This window comes from Thamnophis elegans, chromosome 2 (assembly GCF_009769535.1).
Source record: "Thamnophis elegans isolate rThaEle1 chromosome 2, rThaEle1.pri, whole genome shotgun sequence".
NCBI classification, from domain to species: domain Eukaryota; kingdom Metazoa; phylum Chordata; class Lepidosauria; order Squamata; family Colubridae; genus Thamnophis; species Thamnophis elegans.
In genome coordinates, this window is record NC_045542.1 from 3,684,847 (window position 1) to 3,703,336 (window position 18,490).

The window sequence follows — 18,490 nt, forward strand, 5'->3', positions numbered from 1 at the left end:
CATGCGTACTAGCGTCTGTGCGACGCTCCAGCTGCTCCTGGATGATCGCGCAGGTGCTGTATGCGTCCTGCGCATGCGTGGAAGCGCAGAACTTGTCAAAACCGGGTAAGGACCGCGGGGCGGGCAGGCGCGCCCTTCGCCATTCCCGGAAGTTACTTACTCCGGGTTCGGCGACCAACCGGTTCGCAGGGACCACCGCGAACTGGTTGAAACCCACCCCTGGGTGGAAGGGACTTTAGATATCATCAATGTCCTCTCAGCGCAGGATTTATTTATTTATTTAATTTCTATGGCCCCCCATCTCAGTCAGTGATTATTAGCAGAATAAACCTCCAACGAAAGGAGAATGACTGCTTCGTGTGGTTCCTTGTTCCACCGGCTTACAGCTTTGAACTCTGTACAAAGTCAGGGTTTCACCTGATGTCTGGTCTGAAACTTTTTCCTTGTGGTTTTAACTTACTGATTCAGTTCCCACCCTTGGGTATTTATCTACTTGTGGAGGAAATTATGTGACTAGGGAAATTAGAATACAGAAGGAACAAGGGGTGTGGGAGGTATGCCTTTGCATGATAGAAGTGTGAGGAGGGAGGGAAGTGGGCTTCAGCTAGAGGGCCAGGTAGAAAGCAGCAACAGAGAGACAGAAAACATACATGTAGTCCTCAACTTACACTTCATTTACTAACCGTCCAGAGTTACAACAGCACTGAAAAATGTGACTTACGGCCGTTCTTCAGAGTTTCAACCTTGGCAGCACTCCCATAATCCTATGATCAACATTCAGATGTTTGGCAACGGGTTTATATTTATGACTGTTCTGTGTCCCACGTGATCACCTTCTGTGACCTTCTGACAAGCAGAGTCAATGGGGAAATTGATTAACTTAACAACCAACTTATCAACTGTAGCGATACACTTAACAACTAAGCTATGGTGGCGCAGTGGTTAGAGTGCAGTACTGCAGGCTACTTCTGCTGGCTGCCATCTGCCTACAATTTGGCAGTTCCAAATCTCACCAGGCTCAAGGTTGACTCAGCCTTCCATCCTTCTGAGGTGGGTAAAATGAGGACACGGATTGTTGTTGGGGGCAATATGCTGACTCTGTAAACGGCGTAGAGAGGGCCATAAAGCTGTATATAAGTTCGAATCTAATTGTGGCAAGAAAGGACATAAATCGGGCGAAACTCACTTAATAAATGTCTCACTTAGCAACAGAAATTTTGGGCTCAATTGTGGTTGTAAGTAAAAGACTACCCGTATTTGGTGTGTGAGATATTGCCTTTGATTTAAACCATCTCTTTTTTTCTTCCATTCCCCCCGCCAATCAGTTTTGTTCCATCTGGAATTGTGAGGGTTTTTCCCTGACCGCATGCTTGGAATATATTCTTTCTTTTCTTTTGGAAAATTGAACAATGATCCTTTAATAGTCAAGCCATCTGATGGTCTCACTTGTGTAGCAGAGGCCATTCATTCTTTGCCGTGGGCAAGAGATTTCATTTGGATAGATCCTTCCCAGCAGAATTCTTCTGGTATGGGAAGGGGCCAAGCCTTGATTTTTATCTTTGGTTTTGATTAGTAGGAATTCCTCTGCCTTGGAATGAGCGCTATTTGACTTACGCAATTTTTGTGATCTTTGTGATGGAGCCTGAAAACTCTTTTTTACAACATGCCAAAACTTCCGTGTATGCATTTCAAAGGTTACATTTGCCTTTGATCTGGGTTTCCAAATACGTATGTCCCTCTGAGGATCCTCTAGGAAAAAGAGGATCTGAAAAATTTGTTATCTCTGGGCTGGCTCTTAGCCAAGGTTCTCTATCTTCTCGCTGTGTTAATCTCATCGGTTGATTGAAATAGGGCAGATTAAAGTTTATATTTAAACCCAAAGTCATCTGTAGCAGATGTGCTGAGCAGAGAGAAAGTAGAAGTTTTCTAGGCTATGTCAAGTAGAATCTACCAACCATCATGTGTTTTAAATTAACACACGATGACTAGAGCCAAGGTGGCGCAGTGGTTAAATGCAGCACTGCAGGCTACTGCTAGATCAGCAGGTCAGCGGTTCAAATCTCACTGGCTCAGGGTTGACTCAGCCTTCCATCCTTCCGAGGTGGGTAAAATGAGGACCCAGATTGTTGGGGGCAATATGCTGACTCTCTGTAAACCGCTTAGAGAGGCCTGAAAGGCCTATGAAGCGGTATATAAGTCTACTGCTATTTCCAAGAGTAAAAACCATTAATTTGCATATGTTTATTACTGCCATATTAATCCAAAACATCAACTACTCTAGCAGGCACAATTAGGGCTGCAAATATCTAGGCTACAGCATCCACTAAATGGCAGCGGTGAGATATAAAGAACACCAGCTGCTGCCATCTACTGACCATCCAGGGTATAGCATTTGCCTTATCAAATGGAATAAATTAAATTCAGACATTTGCTGCCCCCAAAAACGATAGCTATCAGCTCAGTAAGTGTTGAAATGGAAGCTATTTCCTGCATTGTGGCTGGTATTAATCATCTGATGGTCTTGCAGCTGAAGCCGAGGTGGCGCAGTGGTTAGGGTACAGTACTGCAGGCCACTTCAGCTGACTGTTATCTGCAGTTCAGCGGTTCTAATCTCACTGGCTCAAGGTTGACTCATCCTTCCATCCTTCCAAGGTGGGTGAAATGAGGACCCGGATTGTTGGGGGCGATATGCTGACTCTGTAAACCGCTTAGAGAGGGCTGAAAGCCCTATGAAGCGGTATATAAGTCTAACTGCTATTGCTATTGCTAACCTCCTGCTACTTATCCTGCTATTGCTGGATGTATTCCTAGAAACTAATGTTTTCCTACTTTGGGGGACAGGGAGTTTACCCTAAACCAGGATTGTATTAGAAAAATTGGGATGTCTGATCATCTGATCTCAGCAGAAGTATTCTTCTGTTTTGTGTTGTACTTTGAGATTAATAAGGATAGAAGATGGTTGGAATTCCAGTCCTTATTCTCAGAAAATAATGAGGAGTTTATTGATTGGAATAGAATGGAGACCAAAAGAAAGTTCATGTTACCAATCTGCTGAGAAGCTTGGGGAGATGTATAGAATCTGTATGCAATCCATGGGAAGGTTTCCTGCAAAGCCCCATTTCAATGGATAACATTGTGTTAAAATGAAAAAAAAAGAGTGCAATGTCCTTTTATTTCAAAGTTAGGAAAATGTCAAATGAATTATACTCTACATCAGTGTTTCTCAACCTTGGCAACTTGAAGATGTCCGGACTTCAACTCCCAGAATTCCCCAGCCAGCATTCGCTGGCTGGGGAATTCTGGGAGTTGAAGTCCGGACATCCAGCGAATGCTGGCTGGGGAATTCTGGGAGTTGAAGTCCGGACATCTTCAAGTTGCCAAGGTTGAGAAACACTGCTCTACATTCTGTTTGGTGGGAGCCAGGCTTCACTTGAATTCGCCTTCTTCCGCATCAAAATGTTTCACAAGTCCATCCTTTCCCAAAGATCTGGTCCTTTCTCAGCTTCTGATTTCCTGCTCGGATCGGAGCAGGTCCATTTCCCATCCTATAATCCGCAAACGCTGATAGGATCGACTCTTTCAAGCCCCTCCCCATCCACTTTTAGCTCTTCAATCCCATTAGGAGGTTGCTGGAGGGCTTGGCTGCGTCCCTTCTTCTTGCCTTCTCCTCATCTGGCCTATCCTTTTGCCCATCATGGAAAAGCTTTTTTCTATCAGGAAGGGCCCCAGTGCCTCAGGGATCCATGGGGATGCACAGCTGCTGACCCTGGTAAAACTCTGGGAGGCTGACCATCGACAAGGCAAAGGCTTGGAGTCCATCGTGGGAGACTTTGATCTGGTAGGTCAGGCGGTGCTTCCTTCTGCAGGATTCTTCTTCTTTGCTCTGCACGCCAGATTGCTTAGGCTTCTAGTTCTTTTGCCCCACTGAGCCCCTTGATTCTGTTTACATCTTGTAGCTCGTCATAAAAGAGGAATACAGGGACCTTGGCAGGAGGCCTGTTTATAGAAACTGGGCTCCATGCAGAATTAATTTCTGCTTCTGGTGTTGGTAAATAAAAAAGCAGCACTTGAGTCTGTTTTGCCCCTTTAATATATATATATGTGTGTGTGTGTGTGTGTGTGTGTGTGTTGTGTTGTGTTGTGTTTGTGCTGATAAATAAATAAAGGGAGACTAGTATAGATCAGATTTATTTATCAGCACAAATACAACACAAATGTAACAAAGGCAACAGTAAAAATATTGGCTTTCTGTCTGGATGGTCTCTTGTGATGAGCCGATGGACAGAGAAAGGAAGCAGTATGCCTCCTCCCATATTTGGGCATACCAGGGGTTGTGACACTAAATACGTGTGTGTGTGTGTGTGTGTGTGTGTGTGTTTGTGTGTGCTGCATTTGTGTTGATAAATAAATAAAGGGAGACTAGTATAGATCTATTTCAAGCTATTTAGCTCTAATCAGCTAGCCATGCCCTTACTAGGAATCGAACCCAATACATGACACAATACATATCTATATCTGTATCTATATCTATATCTATATCTATCTATATCTATATCTATATCTATATCTATATCTATATCTATATCTATATCTATCTATCTATCTATCTATCTATCTATCTATCTATCTATCTATCTAGTATTAATACTGATATCAGCACAAATAAAAAAAACACAAATATAACAAAGGCAACAGTAAAAATATGGGGTTTCTGTCATGATGGACTTTTGTGACGAGCCGATTGACAGATGATGGAAGCAGTTAGCTTCCTCCCATAATTGGGGCTTACCAGGGTTTGTAAAAATCACAAGAGACCATCCAGGCAGAAACCCAATATTTTTACTGTTGCCTTTTTGTTACATTTTTGTTTATCAGCACAAATACAACAAATATATATATATATATATATATATATATATATATATATATATATATATATATATATATATATTCATTCATTCATTCATTCATTCATTCGAGTCTATTAAATAGATTGAAGATTGTTTGAGTAAATCTGATTGTACTTTTCTAGTATTACATCATCATAATTTCTCCCAATCTTCTCATAATCCAGCTCAAGTATTGAGGATCTGTTTTGTTCTGTTCTGTCCCCCCCCCCCAATCAAATCTATATACATTAGAAACTGGTGGAATTATTTTGCATAATAATTGCCAGCTAGAGGTATTTAAGACCCCTTAAATTTTAATCAGACCCTACAAACCATATCTCTGTATGCTACCTCTATCCTCTGCACTTTCTGCTAAACACTGAAGCAACTGGTTTCTTTGTGGTTATTCTTTGCATAATTATGTATTTTTGCAGTTTGATTGGAATAAATTCATTGGGTTTGTTATACAGTGTTTTTATTCTGCCTTTCCTCCAAGGAGCTTACCATAATAACATTTTATCCTCAAGATAAACCCCGGGAATCTATTCTTGCCCTAGGTCATCTGTGAGCTGCCTGATTGAGAAGATATTTTAATCTGGTTTTTCTGGTCTTTTATGTTGCTGCTATTGAATCAATTTACTATCCCAGCTGCACTGTATCATTCTGTTCCCAGTAGACCTGTGCATTTTCCAGGGCCTTTAAAATGAAAAGTAACGTTAAATGAATTGGTTGTTTTGCCTTAGAAGCTACATTTAGTGTTTTTAAGGAACATTTTGGCTGGGAATGTTTTGAATTTGCAGAGTTCACAGTATGGGCTGCATTCTTATTACACAATTCAGTTTATAAATCTTACGTTGATCCGGTCTCTAGTTTCTCCTTTTGGATTACTTTATTTTTCATACTTAAAAGGAGCAGGTAAAAAGACTTTAACCTGTGATGTTGAGAAAAGGGAAAAAAAGGATGACTAAGGAAACCTCTAAGGATTAATGCCAACACAGAAAGGAGCAATGGGCAGAGACCAAGATGTTTTGGCTGTTTTTTTTTTTTCTAGTTTAGATAAGGATATACATTGATGCTTATGACTATTTTAATATGATAATCCCTGCCATTTTTATAGCTTCTCGCAAAATAGTCTTATTATGTGTGCCGGCCTGGTTTCATTTTTTATTCAGTTATGTGAGTTCTTGAGCACAGTGCTTTCAATATTAACCTCCTTTGAGCAGGATTTCCAACAGGTCGTCAGCTAACCATGCAAGCTTCATTGTGATTACAACCCCTGATGTGCGTGGGATGCGGTTAATTCCATACTCAGAAATTTTTGGAAACAGGAGTGTAGGAAGGCTCAACAGCAGTCCGTGGTAGGGGTTCCACCACAAAACCGCGTTCGACTAAAGGGCGCTCGACGAAACCGCGTAGCTGACGTCATCACAGGGCGACAACAGGGTGGAGACAGAAGCACGCTGTAAACGCTAAACCTAAAATTAACCCTAAACCTAAACCTAACCCCCCTAAACCTAACCCTAAACCTTAATGTAACCCTAAATCTAACCCTAACCCTTAACCTAACCCTAACCTAACCCTAGCCCTTAACCTAACCCTAAACCTAACCCTAACCCTGAACCTAACCCTAAAGCTAACCCTAAAGCTAACCCTTACCTTAACTGAATGTCTTGCTTTTAAAGCGCTATTTAAAGCGCCCTTCTTTCTCCGCGCCCCCTGTTGTCGCCCTGTTGATGACGTCAGCGACGCGGTTTAATCGGGCGCGGCTTAGTCGAGCGCGTTTTGTCGTGCCACGCGTGGTAGGAAGCCTTTGCTTGTCAGTGGAGAAGAATAGAGGCCAGAATGTGAGAAGACGAATACATTTCTAGCGACTTAATTTGGTTAAAAGGTTTATGGAAATAAAGTGTTCTGTAAGCTTTCTTCACCAGGAAGGTGGGATAGAACTTGCTTTTTGAGCAGTTATGCAGAGTTGCGATCCCCAGCATTCTGACCCTGGGTTCAACTTCAATTCCAGCTGTTTAATATTTGATTGCCCATCCTTATCTGTTTGGATTTTGATGATCAGTATAATAACCCAATAAAATAACCCTATCAATAGCGTTTGATAGGGAGGGAAGGCTGGGGGTGAGTGGGAGGGAGGGATATATATTAGGCTTGACGAGGGTGTTAGATTTTAAAGTAATAGCAGTAGACTTATATACCGCTTCATAGGGCTTTCAGCCCTCTCTAAGCGGTTACAGAGAGTCAGCATATTGCCCCCAACAATCCGGGTCCTCATTTTACCCACCTCGGAAGGATGGAAGGCTGAGTCAACCCTGAGCCGGTGAGATTTGAACCGCTGAACTGCTGATCTAGCAGTAGCCTGCAGTGCTGCATTTAACCACTGCGCATGTGCAAGTAATATGATTGCACATGTTACTGTCTTCTCTTATTTTTTTCTTTAAAACTAGATATGTTAAGTATATTGATATGGAAGCATAAATACCATCACATAGAATGGAGTTTGCTCAGAAGCTGAAATACACCAATAAGAGGAGTTGAGTTCAGTATAATGAAAATTGAAGATGACTTCCTTTAGAATATTCGCCCGTTACTTTTGCCTCTAGCGTATTTCTCCCAATAGTGCTTGACCCCTTATTTTTTTTTTCCCTTGTCTTGATAGGTCCATTGACATTGGAGAATGCCTCACTGTCCTGATGAGTTTTCTGAGAAAGAGAAGAAAACTGGGATGTGGTGGAAACAACTCATAGCTGGAGCTATGGCTGGCCGCTGTCTCTCGGACCGGAACTGCACCGTTGGATCGATTGAAAGTTTTCATGCAGGCAAGAGCTAACAAGCATTTGTGATTGAGAAAGGGGAGTGGGGTTATGCCTTGCAACAGTACCTGGAAAGCAGTAACGATTCCTGGGGAGAGAAATGCAAAGGGAAAAGGGGGGGAAACAGGGGCTTTTGGGGAAATTATCTTCATAGGTGTAGTGAGTAGTTGTCCAAAATATACTTTTATGTCAGTGGTGGGATTCAAATAATTTAAACAACCGTTTCTCTGCCCTAATGACCAGCAGGGTAGGTGGGGCTTGGTGGTCATGTGACTTGGTGGGCGTGGCCAACTCAAGGTCGATGGGCGCTTCGCCTTAGCTGTTACAATGGAATAGGGGTAACCGAAGAGGCAGTTTCTGTAGCAGGTTAATAAAGATTAGGCTAGAAACAACACCAGAATGTTTCCTTCCTGCCTTCCTTACAGGATTAGCCCTGGAAAGTGGGGAAAAAAAACAAAAGGAGATTTCTTCCAACAACCAGTTCTCTGAACTGCTTAGAAAGTTAACAACCGGTTCTCCCGAGTAGGTGCGAAGCGGCTGAATCCCACCACTGATTGTGTGCTGGATGACTTTTCCCATCTTCCCTCCTCATTGGCACAATTGGACTCTTAGCAGCCTGCCTGCCAATCAAAGCAAGATTTTAATAGAAAAGAAATGTAGTCTTCTCCACCTGAATTGCATGCTGAATGATAGGTGGAAGCAAAAGAACGACTCAACAAGAGGCTTGAATGTTAACAGAATAGCAAGAGTTGGAAGGGAACTTGAAGGTCTTTTAGTCCAACCCCCTGTTCAGGCGAGAACCCTATACCATTTCAGGCAAATGGTTAAAGAGGTCTTGTGAATGAACACACGTAATACCCCCCCAAAGTGTCATTCCATCCTGTCACCCTTGAATGCAGAGGCTTAACTTCAACAAACATAGCTAATGTTTTCTTTATATTCTATAATTCAGAGGCTGCCTCAACTTTCTAATATTTGGAAGATGAACGTATAGCCAGTCCCTCTTTTTCAGCTTTAACAGTATTGCAGTTAAGAGATTTGATGAGTAAGAATTATAAGAGTTATATAATGTAGGTCTTTCACATTGCCTCCATTTTTAAAGGTCTTAAAAGACCCTCAATAGCCCTCCAACAGTACAATGTTGTCACATACAGTACATGGTTGACTACTGTAACGCGCTCTACATGGGTCTGCCCTTGAAGAGTGTTCGAAGACTTCAGTTAGTCCAGATGCAGCCGCGCAAGCGATTGTGGGTGCACCTAGGTACACCCACGTCACACCTATCCTCCGCGAGCTGCACTGGCTACCCATTAGTCTCTGAATCCGCCTTCAAGGTGCTGGTCGCTACCTATAAAGCCCTACATGGCATCGGACCTGGGTGCCTGTGAGACCGCCTCCTGCCGATTACCCTCCCTCAGACCGATAAGATATCACAGGTTAGGTCTCCTCCGGATTCCATCTGCCAGCCAATGTCGGCTGGCGACTCCCCGGGGGGAGAGCCTTCTCTGTTGCAGCTCCAGCCTCTGGAACCGATCTCCCCGTGGAGATCCGGACCCTTACTACTTCCTGGCCTTTCCACAAAGCCACCAAGTCCTGGCTGCTCCAGCAGGCCGGGGGGCTTGTGAAACATCCAGCCCCACAGAAATTGTGAATGTTGCATCTTTTTAAAGTGTTGTCTTATCTATTTATCCCCCTTCCCTTGTCTATTGTGAGCCGCCCGGAGTCCTCCGGGATGGGCGGCATACAAGACAAATGAAATGAAATGGTTACTCTTGTTTTATGTCATCGGCAAGAGCTTCTCATAGAGTAGGCAGGGATTAACTTGTGTCTGCCTCTTTTCCTGCAGGTCCATGCATCGAAGAACAACAGCATGAATGTGCTTGGTGGACTGAAAGGCATGATTTACGAGGAGGCATCTTGCTCGCTGTGGCGGGGCAATGGCATCAACGTTCTCAAGATTGCACCCGAATCTGCCATCAAGTCATGGCTTATGAGCAGGTATGACTTGAAAGGTGTCTGCAGCTCTGCACACTTAATACCCACAAGCAAGCCTCAACCGTTGCAGCTCTCAAAAGTAGGAGGTGTTATGATAGTAGATGACATCCCTTCTCAGTTGGATGGCATATTTTGTACCAGCCTAACTTGCCAATGTGGCAGCTCCACAGTACAAATTGTACATCTGCATATCTTAAGGACCACTCAAACGAGAGATATAACGAGACTGGGGAAAACTGTATCGATTATATACAAAATAAATATGGGACTAAGAAATTCCAGATAGCTTATGATTAGATCAGGAATGATATAAATTGTTTAAGTTAGCCTAGCAAGGAGGAGCTAAGTTCAATGTAAAGATGTTATCAACTTTTTATTCTTTTTCCAATATATTTTAGACTGTTTTGTTAAAGATTTATACCGTGTATGGGTTCTGGGAAGTCGGGGAGGGAAGGCTGGGGGTGAGTGGGAGGGAGGGATGAATATTAGGCTGACGAGGGGTGTTAGATTTTAAGTAATATGATTGCCCATGTATACTGTCTTCTCTTATTTTTTTCTTTAAAACTAAGATATGTTAAGTATATTGATATGGAAGCATAAATACCATCAACATAGAATGGAGTTTGCTCAGAAGCAGAAATACACCAATAAGAGGAAGAGTGGGAAACAGAGGAGAGAAGAAAGATGGGAAGAGAGGGATAGGAGAGAGGGTAAGGGGGGAAGATGAGGAGGATAAGGAGGAGGGAATGAAGAGAGGAGAAGAGAAAGGAAGTGGAAAAAGAGTAGAAAAGGATGATGGAGGGAAGAAAGGAGGGTAGGAGAGAGGTAGAAGAAAGAGGTTATGGAGAGCAGAAGAGCTAATAATGGGTTTTATCTTTTTCGATTATTTTTCTTTAAACTAGGATATGTTAAGTATATTGATATGGAAGCTGAAATACACCAATGGGAGGAAGAGTGGGAAACAGAGGAGAGAAGAAGATGGGAAGACAGGGATAGGAGAGAGGGTAAGGGGGAAGATGAGGAGGATAAGGAGGAGTGGAATGAAGAGAGAGGAGAAGGAGAAAGGAAGGGGAAAAAGAGTAGAAAGGATGATGGAGGGAGAAAGGAGGTAGGAGAGAGGTAGAAGAAAGAGGTGTATGGAGAGCAGAAGAGCCATAATGGGTTTGTTATCTTTCTGGGCATTGATGACAAGAGGAAACTGATGTAATTACTACTTAATACAATAGGGATATTGGCTATGTAATAGTATACATGTGATATATGTTATGAAAATGGAAAATAAAAAAGTATACTTTTTAAAAAACAAATTGTACTTGTCCATCCTTTACAACAAGGCAAAGGATGATAGTTTCTAGTGTCCCCTATTTTTGAAAAGCATCAGCCAAACGTGAGCAAAGTCTTTCTTAACCAGGCTTCTATCCGCTCTTCTTAAAGGAACCATGAATCCAGAAGGACTCCCAGATTACAAGCTTGCTGTCACAGCTGGACTATAAGTTTATTCAGAGCCAAATACCATGCTTTCTGCCTGGTATTCCCCCCTGGTAATCTGTTGCAAAAAGAATAGTAGGTTAGATGGTGGACTAGGAATGGGAGTCCTCAGATTCAACTCTGCTTTCTGCACTGGATGCTTTGGGACAAATTGCCAAGTTCAGTCGCTTCTGAGAATAAAATAGGAGAAGGAAGTCTGGTGGGTGATGTCTTGAACTCCTGGGAAAAAAGTTGAGAAGAAGACTAATCAATAACAAAAATTCTAGGTTCCACCACAAATCCGCGGTAGACTAAGCCGCGCTCAACGAAAGCGCGTACGTGACATCATCACAGCGCGATGAAAACGGCACGCTGTGAGCGGTAAATTAAATTACGCGAAAACCTTACCCTAACCCCCCCAAACCTAACCTAAACCTAATCCTAAGCCTAACCCTTAACCTAACCCTAAACCTAACCCTTAACCTAACGCTAAACCTAATGCTAACCCTTAACGTAACCCTAAACTAACCCTAACGCTTAACGTAACCCTAAACCTAACCCTAACCCTTAACCTAACCCTAAACCTAAACCTAACCCTTACCTTTATGTGAATCGGCTTGCTTTAATTTTATTTAATTTTAATTTAATTATTTTAATTTTATTTGTCGCGCTGCTGATGACGTCACGTACGCGCTTGATCGGGCGGCTTTAGTGGACCGCGGTTTTGAACGGGTCACGAAATTCTATATGTTCCAACATTGTTCTCCTTCAATCTAAATTTCAGCTAAACGAAGCAACTGATCTAGTCAAGTTTAGTGAAGATTTCATTGCTTGTACTGAAATCCCTACAAAAACTGATATCCCAGTGCAGCAACATACCATCCCCGATATTCCCCCGGATATAAAATGTAGTAATTTCTATGCGTGCTGCCCTTACTCGGTTAATTGAGATGAAAATGGAGGAGTCCCCAGGCTGACTATATCCCTTGTTTTCTTTCCAGATAAAGCGAGCAATTCGTGGGCAACAGGAAACTTTGAGGGTACAGGAGAGATTTGTCGCTGGCTCACTGGCTGGGGCCACCGCACAGACCATAATCTACCCCATGGAGGTAAAATTGCCCTTCTTTGGTACTATGGTGTCTGAAGGCCATGCCTCTACCAACAAGTGACCTTTTAATCAAATGTATACACCTCAAACAATTCATTTCATTTATTAAATTTATAGGCCGCCCAATCCGGAGAACTCCGGGCGGCTTACAACGAAAGAAGAAAAAAGAAAAGCAAATAAATAAAAAAAATAGTTTAAAATTCACAATACACATACGTTCTAATCGGGGCTGGACCTTAACAATAAAGTCAACAGCACCAGGCCTGCTGGAACAGCCAGGTTTTACGGCTTTCCTGAAGGCCATGAGTGTGGGTAAGGTCCGGCCTCTGGGGGTAGCTGATTCCACAGGGTCGGAGCAGCCACAGAGAAGGCTCTCCTCGGGGGCCCGCCATGCGACACTGTCCGGCTGACGGTATCCGAAGGAGGCCTAACCTGTGGATCTTATCGGCCGTTGGGAGGTGTATGGCGTAGGCGGTCTCGCAGATACGCTGGTCCTGAGCCATGTAGGGCTTTAAAGGTAATAACCAACACCTTGAATTGCGTCCGGAGACCAATTGGCAGCCAGTGCAGCTCGCAGAGGACAGGTGTAATATGGGTGTATCTTGGTACACCCAATATCGCTTGCGCGGCTGCATTCTGGACTAGCTGTAGTCTCTGAACGCTTTTCAAGGGTAGCCCCATGTAGAGCAAATTCCAAGAATGGTCCAAGCCAACCATCACCATAGGGTCAGGTTTAGGCTTCCGCTGCAATTATTTCCAATTTAGTAGTTTTATTCCCCAATAATCTTCTTAGATGTCTCCTAAGAGTTCTTTCTAAAATTTAGAAAGGTTTAGGTTTAGAAAGATGTCTTTCTAATTTCTTAGTCTTTTTCTATCAGCTTGTGAGGAAGTAGAGGGCTTTGCAAGTTTACAAAAGCATCTCCAGAATGTTTTATCATTTATTATGAACTGACCAATCAGAAGAGGTGCAAAAATATGAGCACAGAACATTGCTTAGATTTTAAAATGAAGGGAATCATTGGAAATATGGTCCATTGTGATGATAACAATAGGGGAAAAATAGGTAAAATAGATACATTAGGAGCTTCAGGCAAATGTGAACACTACTCAGCAGATGCTACTAAGTAGATTCATTTGAATAAAGGATATAAGAATTGTATTTTGCTGTAGTGTACTAATAATGGTGTTTTTGGATGGTGTCCAACCAAACTTTATCAAATGACTTTTCCATGATTTATTAGTTAGGATGAATGAGCATTCAGTCTGCTTACTTATTATATATATTAACAGTGCATGTGCTTCTTTAGGTAATGACATAAATCAGTCCCGCCCAGAGTAAATACAATTTTAATCTCATACCAAGAGTTACTCAAAGGTTGGTAGGGAGGAGAGGAGAGGGCATTTACCTAACTGTGGAATTCCTTCTTAAACTGCTGGTAGAGGCTCAGAATGCAGTTCATTCCAGGTATGACCAGGATAATGTATGGGGTATACTGTGTTCTATTCCTTTATAGCACCTTTCTTAGTACAATCTTAGTATACTTTTTTGATATAAAATGAATGCTATATATATATATGGCCAGTATGCCAATTTGAGATAAGATTTTTCCATTGTACTTGTAGTTTACATAAAGAGAATGTCGGTAAGGAGAAAGTTGAGCGCTGCACACGAATGGATGTGTCACAGCTGTTCCTTCTCACACATCCTTATATTCATGGGGAAATTCGGGCAGAATTGATAATTCTGCCCGAATAATAAGTTCAGAAAGGCGTCTGCTTTCTATCTTGGTTCCATGTTGGGAAGGAGAGGGACATAGAGTGATCTTAATACCAATACCAGAGATATATGTCGTGAATCTTCCTTTCCAATTTATCCGGGATATTAGCTAAACGCTATCCAGGAAGCAGCATTAGCAGACCAAAATCCAATTTTTGTGATTTGTTCATATTTAGATTATTTTAATCTGCTTTTGGTCATCGTGATTTCCAAGACATGATAACAGCTACAATACCAATGACACAAATAAATAGAAACACCAATAAAATAGAAACAGTAAAATAAGCTAACATAAATCATATCTAGCATTTAAGTAAAAGAAGCACCAAACATACACTGTATTTAAAAAGCCACGGATGTTGCACTGTGTTAGACATCTGATTCCAACACTCAGATGCTATCGTCAAAATGGCATCTTGAATATAGCTTAAACATATATCTTTAATCGACAAAACTCCTAAAATGCTTATATGTGTTCTGCGGTTAACTTGGCTGCCATAAGGTTAGATTAATCATTGTTTTCCAAATAACTATCAGAGGCAGCCATGCAGTAATTGATATAGGAGTTTAGGACCTGTGTTACAATTCCATTTTTTCCCGCTGAAAGTAGCTAAGTTAGTACCTAAAGTTGATAATATGTAATCTTGGTCATCACCACAGCCTGAGTATGCAAAAAGGCATCCAGTATCCTAAGTATTCCTGATTGAAAATGGTTTTTTAATGGAGATCATGACTCCCAACAGAGCTAGGTTATTCCACATTTTCACAGGAATTCAGAATGCCTATCACGGCAACCCTATTGATCTGAAAGGGCATCCTCCTCCAATTCATTATCAATTTCAGATGTTAGCCTGGTAAAGAATTTGTACCACCAATTTCAGATCGCATAGATTGCTTAATGGTTTTTTTTTCCTAATTAGAAATTTTAAGTACATGATCTGAGGGACAAAACAAACAATAGAAAAACACTGTCAGTTTAGGTAGAGACAATTGATTGACAACTGGAAAAGTCATTTCTTTTTTGCAGCGGTGGGGAACCCCATTCACCGAGAGTAGCATGAGATGGATCATAACCAAAATGGTCTGGGCCAATCTATTTTTATAATTGACATCCTACAAACCACCAGGAAAAAGAAAATGTGTGCTACATTTTGACTAACCACTTTGCAGAAGACTCTTGAAAGTAGGAGCAAGGAAGATGTAAAATTGGAAGAAACAGATTGCAGGTACCGAGACTGTTTTCACATCTGATTCATTAATTTTTTCGTCCCACTAGGTTATGAAGACGCGATTGGCCCTCGGCAAGACAGGCCAGTACTCAGGTGGGGCACACTGTGCCAGGCAGATCCTACAGAAGGAAGGAATCCCTGCCTTTTACAAGGGCTACCTACCAAATATTTGGGCATTATCCCTATGCTGGTATCGATCTGGCTGTTTATGAGGTCAGTGGCTGGGTGTGGGTCAGTGGTGGGTTTCAAAAAGATTTGGAACCTCTTCTGTAGGTGTGGCCTGCTTTCCGGGTCCACTGGTGGAACTCTTCTAACCGGTTCGGGAGATTTGATGAGCCGGTTCTATCAAACCGGTAGGAACCCACCTCTGGTGTTGGGTTCAAAGAATAAGGGAGTTATCCAAGGAAGAGGCTAGGTTGGACACGCTCTTTCTTTAGAACACTTTTCGAGGATTCGTTATTCATACTTAGAAGAGTGCTTACTCACGGGTAAAAGTGGGGTTCCTATTTGGCTTCCCTCCCTTTTCTGCAATTTATTTGTGCTCAGCTTTTGATGCCCATATCACCTTATGCCCTTACTCCCATTTCTCAACAAAGACACTGAAGAACACCTGGTTACAGAAGTACAGCAAGAACACCGCTGACCCAGAGTTTGGTCCTCTTTGGCCTGTGGCACCGTCTCCAGTACTTGTGGACAAATTGCCAGCTATCCCCTAGCCCTGGTGCGAACCCGGATGCAGGCACAAGGTAAGAAAGGAGCATCCTCAATGGGAAGGTTGACAGCCATTATAGGTGGGTAACCATAACAGGAGGGATATGGTGGCTCAGTGACTAAGATACTGAGCTTGTCGATCAGAAAGGCCGGCAGTTCGAATCCCTATTGCTATGTAACGGAGTGAGCTCCTGTTACTTGTTCCAGCTTCTACCAACATAGCAGTTCGAAAGCATGTAAAATGCAAGTAGAAAAATAGGAACCACCCTTTGGTGGGAGGAAAACAGCATGCCATGCACCTTCGACATTTAGTTGTGCCGGCCACATGACCACGGAGACGTCTTCGGACAGCGCTGGCTCTTTTGGCTTTGAAACGGAGATGAGCACCGCCCCCTAGAGTCAGGAACGACTAGCCCATATGTGCACGGGAACCTTTACCTTAATCATAACAGGGAAGATAATTAAGCAGGCATCTTAGTACAGAGGAGTAGACATAGGGGAGATTAGTGGGAAAGAAAAATGAGAAGGAAAATGGGATAGGAAAAGTAAATAAAATTTCATCCTGGGGCTCAGTCAGGTTAAAATTACAGGTCTCCAATCTGACATGTATGTTTATGGTTGTCTGTTCCTCCAGGAAAAAGGAGGAACGGTTTTCACATGAGGAGCTAGAACTAATAGAAATCAGGTTGTTTTCTTTGTTGTTTCAGGTTTTATAATTTAGTATACAAACAATGAGCATTGACTCTGAGAGAGTCTAGACGTAGTTTCTAGGGTGTCTATCCCAATTGATCTGGGTACTTGAGAGACCGCCTGCTGCCAATTACCTCCCAAAGACCCATTAGATCACACAGGGTTGGCCGTCCTCCAGGTTCCCGTCAACTAGCCAATGCCACGCTGGCTACTACCCGGGGGAAGGCCTTCTCTGTTTGCAGCTCCGGCCCTCTGGAACGAACTCCCCACAGGGATTCGACCCTCACCTCTCTCCAGGCCTTCTGAAAAGCCGTCAAAACCTGGCTTTGCCGGCAGGCCTGGGGTTGATGAGTTCCCTCCCCTCTCGACTTGTATGGTTGTGTGATTCTTGCTTATTTTAATTATCTGTATTCTGTTCATGTTCCCCCTTTTCCCTTTTTGAGTTGTTTCGCCGCCCTGAGTCCTTCCCGGAGAAGGGCGGCATACAAATAATAAAATTCAATTCAATTCTATGAGATTATCTTTAGGTCCTGTTCGAATTCTGGCATGCAATACTTCAGCCTTGATCTGTCTGTCCTTCTCGGTCTCTGCACTTTCAGGCTTTGTCCCATGGGTTTCAGTCTGAGCCATGTAGGACCTGTGATGCTATTCAAACAAGAGTGTCTGAACTGGTTTATCAGGTATGTTGTGCCAGGCGTCCTACTAATATTTCCTCTTTTTTTTCACTCTCTCACTGCAGCATCCATCGAAGGTGCACCACAGCTAACCATGCTGGGTCTCTTTAGAAACATCCTTTCCCGGGAAGGGTTCCTGGGTCTCTACCGTGGCATCGCCCCCAATTTCATGAAGGTTATTCCTGCCGTGAGCATCAGCTATGTCGTCTATGAGAACATGAAGCAGGCTCTGGGAGTAACATCTAGATGAAGGAGGACCCTGTGTCACCAAAGTGCAGGGCACCTAGCTCACAAGAAGGGTGTTGGAAGGGGCAGCAAAGGTGGGAGTATCCTACGGTAATTGCTGCGAAATGGAGAGCTTAAGAGGGTGTTTGAAATGATTGGGTCCGGGCCACCTTGGTCAAAAGTACAAACTTCTCCATGAACAAGAGCCAACTTGCTCACTAACAACCAAGTTTATCCTGCGAAGGCCTTGGTTGTGGGGGGGGGGAAAAGTGACCTCTTGGAGGCAATTATTTTTGTCTTGCCCACATTCTGGAATTTGCAGAGATGGTCTCAAACAGACATGCTTCTGAGCCACCTCCTGCATACGCATCTTGTCCCCGACATCTGAACACGAGAACCGTGACATGTTAACAGCCACGTCACAATTTAGCGGAAAATGAGCACTGATTGGCAGATGTCAATGGGTTGACTTTTGATAAATAGCCCTAACAACTCCTGTTAGCAGTTTTCAATACTGGAGGAATACATTCAGAGACAATTCATTTGACTGGCACTAGGATATCTGTGATTATTCCCTGGAGTCCACCGATTTCTTCTGCAGATGTTCAGAAACGGGAATGTCTGAATTTTCGAGGACTTTGGCCAATAGATTCTCCACTCTTTCGTTAGCATTTCTATTTGCAATGATGAATTCCTTTCGACTCTTCCCGCTTCCATTCCTCCTAGAACCTTATAGGGGTGCTGGAGCCCCTGGTTGCATTTTAGCCCAGACCCACTTTACTTGTCTCTGTCTCTATGGAAACTGTCTGTATATTTTGCACATTGGACTGTTTTTAACTTATAAGGCTAGGTTGCAGCCTCTACGTGGACCCCTGTGGCGGGAACCGAAGCCTCTCCCATTTTATTCCA

At 42.9% G+C, this 18,490-nt stretch overlaps 1 protein-coding gene across 1 annotated transcript in view; it reads left to right on the top strand.

Annotated features, from left to right (window-relative positions):
• LOC116504002 (calcium-binding mitochondrial carrier protein SCaMC-3-like) overlaps positions 1–18,187 on the top strand; it is a 56,133-nt gene extending 37,946 nt beyond the window's left edge. Inside the window, 11 exon segments of the mRNA XM_032210811.1 lie at positions 7,555–7,577; positions 7,580–7,656; positions 7,658–7,711; positions 9,552–9,684; positions 9,687–9,703; positions 12,169–12,276; positions 15,329–15,450; positions 15,452–15,494; positions 15,878–15,926; positions 15,929–16,027; positions 17,422–18,187. Coding sequence (XP_032066702.1) covers positions 7,555–7,577; positions 7,580–7,656; positions 7,658–7,711; positions 9,552–9,684; positions 9,687–9,703; positions 12,169–12,276; positions 15,329–15,450; positions 15,452–15,494; positions 15,878–15,926; positions 15,929–16,027; positions 17,422–17,606 — 910 coding nt within the window. The 3' untranslated portion in view covers positions 17,607–18,187.
• The last annotated feature ends 303 nt before the right edge of the window (positions 18,188–18,490 follow it).